Source organism: Bactrocera oleae, chromosome 2 (genome assembly GCF_042242935.1).
Source record: "Bactrocera oleae isolate idBacOlea1 chromosome 2, idBacOlea1, whole genome shotgun sequence".
Lineage (NCBI taxonomy): Eukaryota > Metazoa > Arthropoda > Insecta > Diptera > Tephritidae > Bactrocera > Bactrocera oleae.
In genome coordinates, this window is record NC_091536.1 from 77,885,190 (window position 1) to 77,893,383 (window position 8,194).

Sequence of the window (8,194 nt, forward strand, 5' to 3'; positions counted from 1 at the left end):
CGGTCGTTAATACAGTGCAAACGACGTTAGACGGCTGCTTCCTTAAGGCCGTTTGAACAAAACTGCAAAAGTTAAAATAAAAAGAATGAATTAGTAATTTGCAATCAAATAGAACAATTTTTGCTTAGCAAAGAGCAATCGCATTTTAAGCAATCATTAGCATTTTACTAACTTGCAAAACATTAAAATACACATATAATTAACATATGTGTCGATTTGCCCACAAAATACCCAACAATATTTACAATAGATATTTGCTTACCATAGTTATACAATAGTCAACCAAACAGCAGAAAATAAAATTAATTAACGCCTAAAATAACAAAATGAAAAAATTAAAACAGTGTATTAAATAGAACAGTCTTAAAATGTGTTTACAAAAACAAGAACAACAACAGTAAAAACCAACAACAATAGCCCGAAATACCAGCCTACAATAGCCCAGTAATTAAAGCAGTTTTAAATAAGCCAGAAATAATTGAAAAGAATAAACTAACAACAAACAGCAGCCACAACAATTACTTACATAATTACTTACAAACTACAAAACAGCAACAACAATATCAATAATATGCCGTAAACATAATAATAATGAATAGCAACTTGTACTTAACACTTAAAATACAATATTTTATTAAAGCCTACATTTAAATGAAAAAAGCGCGCCAAAACGTACGCGCAATGCATAAATACATATGTAAATAAATAGCATATGTATGTACATATGTGTTTTATATTCTCATCGAGTTGTCGACTGTTTTTATTTTATTTTGCGTCAATTGCAACCGACAAGTTGCATATTTCGTTTAAAATAAAGAAATTAGTACTGTTCACTTTCCATTTAACTGTTTTAATCGTTATGTTAAATTACTTACATACATATATTTTTGATGACTAACACCATAATTATCTAGCGTAGTAATGTTCATTTTTGTTATGTTTGTTACAATGCGCTTGCGCAGTTCGTTTCCTTATACCTATGTTTATGTTTAAAGCTGTAACTATCATTATTACGAAATAATATTTGTGAAATTACGCAATGTGAAACTAACTTTTTTTCACCTCCTTACTATGAACTTACAGTAAAGTAATTGAAATGTATTCGAAATAAAAACTAAATATCACATACAAATTACAATAGTATCTAACAATTTTAATGCATAAACAATACAATAGTTTTCAAATAAATCTCACAATTACAATTACAATTACAACTACAATAGCAATAGTAATAAGGCTCCAACCACAAACAATAAACCATAAAACAACCAACGACAACAGCCATGCAACAGAAAAAAATATACGAAATTCCAAAAATGTCAATAGTAATCACAAAATTAAAAACTTTTTGTTTTAGAAAATGGAGTGAACATTTTTTTACTTAAATAATTATTATTTCAAAAAACCGAAATTTAATTGACTTCTATTTAAAAGTATAACAATTCGCTCCACAATTACAAAAAAAAAATATTTTTTCACAATTCCTTCAATTTTCAATTAAATATTTGCGTATTTTCAGTTTAAAAAAATTTAATATTTTCTTGAAATTATTCAACACAATTTATACACAAGTATTTATTGCAAAATTTTTAAAAATAATAAATAAAATGTAATTTTATATTATTGTAATTTATATATGCATCAAATTTTTTACTCTCGAGTGTTGGTGACTTTATTGTTTATAAAGTTATTATAAATAGAATATGCTGAAAGTTGTATTTCAACGCAAACTACACAACACTGACGCAAGTACAATATTTAAAATTCACTTTGGGTGGCAAAACTGGACATTACAAAAACACAAAACGGCAGAATTTTCACATAGAATGTACAAAAACAAAGCTTGAAAATGAACTACGACTAAATAGTCACTAAAAAATCATGCTGAGAAAACTTACATGTTTTTTTTTTTGTGCATATATAAGTAAATATTTTGAATACCTTGTTAATATATGAAAAAAATACGTTGAATTTACGGCAACACAAATGCAGCAATTCGGTTAACTCGCATTTTTAAGAATACGGCTGCTAACGGCACACACAAAAAATGACAGCAGCATAATTTTGTAGGGTTTACAAATTGATGTGCGAAAATTTAATGTTTATTTGTGGAAAAAATTACAAAAAAAATTATAAAATTTTTTTAATTAAAATTAAAATTTTTTATACAAAATTTGAAAGTATTTGCCGTAAATAAAACTAAGAAAATAATTGCCTGCAAAAACAAAAATAGTAACTATTTGGTTTCACATTTTTTTTCAAAATGTCGTTTTCTCTTTCGTTCTCTTTATAAACAACACAACACATAATATATAAAATGTAAATGTAAAAATGTTGTAAAATTAAAAAAATATATATATTGTGCATTTAAATTTAAGTTTATTTAAAGTATAAAATTGTATTGGTAATCGAATGAGTAGCGTTCTATGTTTAATTAATATCTAGTTTAATTTTTTTTCAAGTGTTGCAACAAAAATAAAAATCGAAAAAATAAGTGAAACATAAAATTCAATTTAGAAATAGTAGCAACAAAAATATCAAACATTATATGCGTAAAATTAATAGTAAAACAAATATATGTATATGTAAAGAAAAGTTATATTTACAAAATAAAAAACGTTCATTTTGAAAATGATTACTGGGAAGACAGCAAGCAAGCAGAATCACTTTTATAAACGATATAACTTGTTTAGATTGCCTTAGATTTTTACGTGTCTAATTACATGCATAGTTTACATACAAAAATAGCGCTATGTGGATGTTTGTTTTTACATATATACATACATATATATACAAATATATAAATATTTACTATTTTTATAATTAAACTATAACGTAATTTTATTATTTTAATATGATTGATTTGTTTACACAACTATCTTTTTCGTTATTTTATATTTACATATGTATAACATACATGCAGACATGCTTAAATACAAAAACAATATATATATATATATATATATGCATACATATATATACTATATACATAAATACGTATACATATGATACATTGATACTTTTTAATTTTAATTGTTTAAATATACAAATACCAATATATAATACAAATACACAGACACATGGATACATATTATATTAATAAATAAATATTTTAGTTAAAACAGAGGAAAAAAAAACAAAATAAACAACAATTTGTGTACTACTCATTTTTTTCAACTTATAAAGAGCTGCGAGGTAATGTTTTTGTTGTGTTTTTTGTAATTTTATTTCTTAAATTTCATACAACTTTTTTTAAATGCTTTTATTTTGCACACAAATGTTAGGAGAAGACAGATTTTGGCTGCAGAATAGCAATGAAACGGAATACAGTAAGGAATAAAGCACACACACACACACACATCGCAAATAAACAGAAAATAAACGAAAATATGCGAAAAAACAAAAATCACAACAAGCAATAACCAATTACAATTATAGCAATTAAAAAAAATTACAATAATTAAGCAATTCAAATACAATGCAATAGACCAAAGTGAATACTGGTCATGTGGTGGTCAAGCATGATGAGTATTAAAAGTGTGGTGAAGAATGTAAGCTAACAGCAATTTGAGATAACGGTATAAAGTAATCGGCACGCAAAGTAATTGCTACTGAGATCTAAAGGCAAAATACTTGATTACGAACGATGTTTTGGAAAGCAAAATGCTATAATAACCAGCACTATCGAAGTCTAAATATTATAAAAACCATAATGCTGAAGCCGAGTTAACAGTTACTCGTAACAACTCCGAGTGAAGAGCACATTTTTAAAGACTCGTCATGCGACAGACTCCAACATTACCAATGTTTGCTCCATTTTCACATTGAACTATTGGCGGAAATACAAAATAATAACAATTACAAAGCAATAGTAACGGTTAAAAGTCAGAGCAACAATTTCGGTGAACAATTAATGCGAACTACAAGAAGAACTTAATTTGGTTTTTTTTTCAACTTTACAAGTTTGAGCAACGCTTACTTTATACTGGTAATTGCTTTAGAAAAATGTCAGATTCTGTATTTTTTTTATTGTTTTGAAATGTTAGACTAAGCACACAGTTAGCCATTTGGTGAGATTGTGCGCCAGAAACCCACTTACAAAATGCGAAACAATTTTATAAATCAGTGAGTAACCGGTATTCAATGCTGACTGCGCAAACAGCCATCACTAACAATAAGTAGAGGAAATTCTTATCTAAACAACAACAACAACTTCAGGGATCAAAATTTCAAATATTTTGATTTATTTAGACCGAAACAACAAGCGTAAGAAGTAAATCAAAAACAAAACTAAAAATAAAATAAAGTAAATAAAACATTATATATACTGAAAACTAGAGAGACACTTGACCATATCCGAAATTTTTTTTACAAAATGTGTGAAAATCCAAAAAAAAAAACGGTAAATAAAAACAATAACTTAATATTGTGGGGAATTATGGCGTAAAATGATGGGCACTATGTTATTATATATACATATATGATATAACGGTATATATGAAGTACTCGTGTTACTTGTTCGGCGACTAGACGGGGGTGGGCACGCCTTCAAATAGCGCACAGAGATAACATGTATCAACAAAAGCTGTAACCTAACAATCTTTAAGCAAATGAAATCAACTATTTTGTAAATAAAAAAGTGAACATTTTTGGTAAAAAGAAATTTCAAGTGGTGAAAGTAAAATCAAAACAAACAAACAAAAATAAACTAGCAAAAGAGAAACCGACTTTTTGCGTTTCTTTAGGAAATTTAAGCGTGAAACTTGTTTCAAAACTTTGTATGTAATTTTTTGACAAATGCTAAAAGCACTTAAATAAATTAAGATTAAATAAGTGGAGCATAATGATGTATACGATAACTAAGTAACTAGTTTAGGCGAACAAAAAATTTAATACAAGTATAGAAATAGCTTTGGAAACTGCTTACTGAATATTGTGAAATCATACGAGAAAAAAATGGTTATTTTTGATTAAAAAATTATTTAAAAATTAAATTGTTTTGAATGAAATATTGTAAAAAAAAAAATTATTTAAAAAGAACAGTTAATTGGAAAATAAACTTATTAAAATAAAAATTAATTGAAAAAACAATTTATTTTGAAAAATAAATGTTTAAAAACAATTTAAAAAAGGATTTGAAGAAAGTTTGTTTTGAAAAAACTGATTTAAAATAATGTTTCTTTAGACAAAAAATTTGTTTTAAAACAATAATTTGTAAAAAAAAATGTTTAAAAAAATATTTTGAAAAAAAAATTTATTTTGAAAAAAACTATTAAATTAAATAGAGAAAATCAAAACACACTACAGACACGTGTACACAAATTGACTGCATTTCATGTGGGTTTACTAAAAGAATCATAAAATCTAAAATAGTTTAATTTCTGTTTACTAATTTTCAAGAAGCATGGCTACTCTTAACGTTAGTTGCAAAAATTCAAAAATCTGCAAAAACATGTAAAAACCATTATTATAATATATATTAAAAAATGACATGAAAATCAAAATTAAAAATACCGTTATATTTGTAATTTATATGTGCACACAACGGTACACGATTTTCTGTTAATTCCTCTTCAGTTTGAGCTAAATTGTTTATTTTTATTGAAAATAAGAAAATTACTGATAAACTTTTGCTGAATATTTAAAACAAGAGAACAAGATTTCAAATCAAAACAAAATTGTGTATAAAGTAACAGGAGGCAAGGAAACACCTAAACCTTAACGCTGGGCATGACAAATATTGTAAAATATAAATTAATACAAAAAATAGTGAGCAAATGCGTATGGAATGCGAGACGGATGTAAATGCAAGATGTGAAACAACAAATAAAAAAATAGCAACAACAAGGATAACAAAAAAAGATTTACTTACCTATTGTAATAATGTGAACTTGGAGCATACTCAGTATTTTATTAATACTGTAATGATAAATTTATTTGAAAATAAAAATATAAAATATAAAAAAACAGCTTTTTAATTAATGGATATTGCTAGTTTGTAGTTAAATGTATATAAAATAAACCATATACATATGGTTATAGTTTTATTTTTTCATAAAGAAAAACCAGGTTACGGAATTAAACTATATAACTAAAATGTGCAAAATGTCTCTCTCTTTCCACTCCCGCAGAGCTAACAACACAAACGGTAGCTGATTGATCACTGCCTTATCGACAAGAAATGAACCAGACTAATTGATATCTCCACAACACTTTAACACAGAGAAAAATCAAGCCAAAAAATATGAATGCTTAGGACAGATTTAATATATTGAAAATCGGGTGAAGTTCCGCCCCCTTATAGGTTTATGTATGTATATATAATATAACATTTTTAAGTTGTCAAAAGTTCTCTTAGCCAACTGGATGCGTAATTACAAAAGTTTCTGAGGAATATCAGAATAGGAAATAATTTGAGGCTTGCACTGCGACCTAAGGTCCATTGTGTCTTCCCCTTTATCACAAGTATTCACAAGGACCCAATATACACCCACAATATAGATAAATTTCAGGACCCTTCAGTGCGCTATTGTCGCGATTTGATTCCTATTCGATTGTATAGATCGAAGAGCCTTTAACCAGCGTCAACAGATTATTGTGCAGTGTAGAATCAGTTGCTCAGGGGTGAGTAACACTACTCGGAACATAAACTACGGTCGAGTGGTCGAATATAACTGGCTTATAATGTGGGTTCAAAATTGTTAACTCTTAGGAGTCCAGACCAAACATACAATATTTTACTAAAAATATGTCCTTAAATGTAAAGCCATTATGCACCAAAAATAATGTAAATGCCCATATCTTCCCCTCACCTTCATACAGAAAATATGATCTCTATCTCTTCCCTGAAATTTTTACCATATTTATCTGTTAGGCTTGTGGGACGCTTTTTGCCAAAGTTATATGGAGGAAAGTTAGGTAATCATCATGATTTCTTGAGCAATATTGCCAGACTAATATTGAAATATCTTTGTAGACACACCTTCAGCAAACCCAGCGGAGTAGCTGGGATTGATATTAATCGTCTTCATAGATTTGTGGTAAGCTCAACGTTGATGTATGAGTATTTGGGGATCAATTTTTAAGCGATCTTGAGTATCACATATGTCCAACGTTCGCAGCTGTGCAAGTGAGATCCATCGATAGTACTCCACAAGAAACTCCACAAGTGAATCTTTTCTCTTCAACATTCAGTATTGAAACGACATACGAACATTTTTTGTTTAACAATTTAAACAATTTTTAATTACGAAAGTTTAATATTAAATAGATTTAGCTACGCGACATATCGTTCGGTTTTTTCTGATCCATAACGAATGATTTGAAACAGAAATTTTATATGGTTTACTAGTTGTATTTCTTGGGTTTGGAGAGCATTTCGATTCTTTGAGACGCCTTAGCTCTTAGTGCTGATTTTGATATGGACCAAGGGTTAAGGGGTTCAAGGTAATCGTGCTCCTTTGGTTCTGCTAGCTCCAGTAGACGAGCTGTGGGTTTGGCGCGTAATGCTTTCGGTGGTATGCGATAGGGATTTTTTCGTTTGTCTCTATTACCCGACGGTTTCACTGGCGGGACCGCCAATTCCAAAATACGTTGTGAAGCTATAAATAATAATTTTTTTTTGAAATATACATATGTATGTATATATACATACGTTGGTAAGTTATCGTGTTTTTAAGTTTCTTTTCGGACGAGATTGAATAGACCTTCCCTATTCCACGATTGACCGGCTCTGCCAGCTGAATTATGCGCTTAGTTGGCCTGTAACGCCTCAACGCTGTGGTTAACCTCCATTCTGGCTTGCTCCAATCGATTCGCTCTCGAGGATACGACAAATACCTGATCCGTCGCGATTTCATAATTATGCTTCTAAATGCGCACATGTCCTAACTTAATAAACCAATCTTCTAATTGTGTTAAATTAAAGAATAACCGTGAATTTTTTGTTAGACGCTGAGAAAGTCGAAATTTTTTATGCTTTTATGTGAAAAAAGTGAATTTTCATGTAATAAAAATATATAATAAAAAAGATATTAAAGTTTGTCAAGTACTATTTTGCTCATGTCTAAAAACTTTTCAGCATTTGAGTGAAAATATTTTTAAAAAATTTTTGTATTCCCTTTGAGTATTTAACATGCATTTGAGCATATCTGGATTATATATAATATAAATTAATGTATATATTTTTATTTGA

General features: G+C 28.2%; 1 protein-coding gene across 1 annotated transcript; it reads right to left on the reverse strand.

Annotated features, from left to right (window-relative positions):
- Positions 1-7,211: 7,211 nt before the first annotated feature.
- Positions 7,212-8,021, reverse strand: LOC106614562 (sperm microtubule associated protein 2-like). Its single transcript, XM_014230355.3, has 2 exons — positions 7,655-8,021; positions 7,212-7,601 (listed from the first exon to the last, which is right to left on the reverse strand). Exons 1-2 carry the CDS (start codon positions 7,881-7,883, stop codon positions 7,348-7,350), a joined length of 483 nt encoding a protein of 160 aa, XP_014085830.1. The 5' UTR covers positions 7,884-8,021; the 3' UTR covers positions 7,212-7,347.
- Between the last annotated feature and the right edge of the window lie 173 nt (positions 8,022-8,194).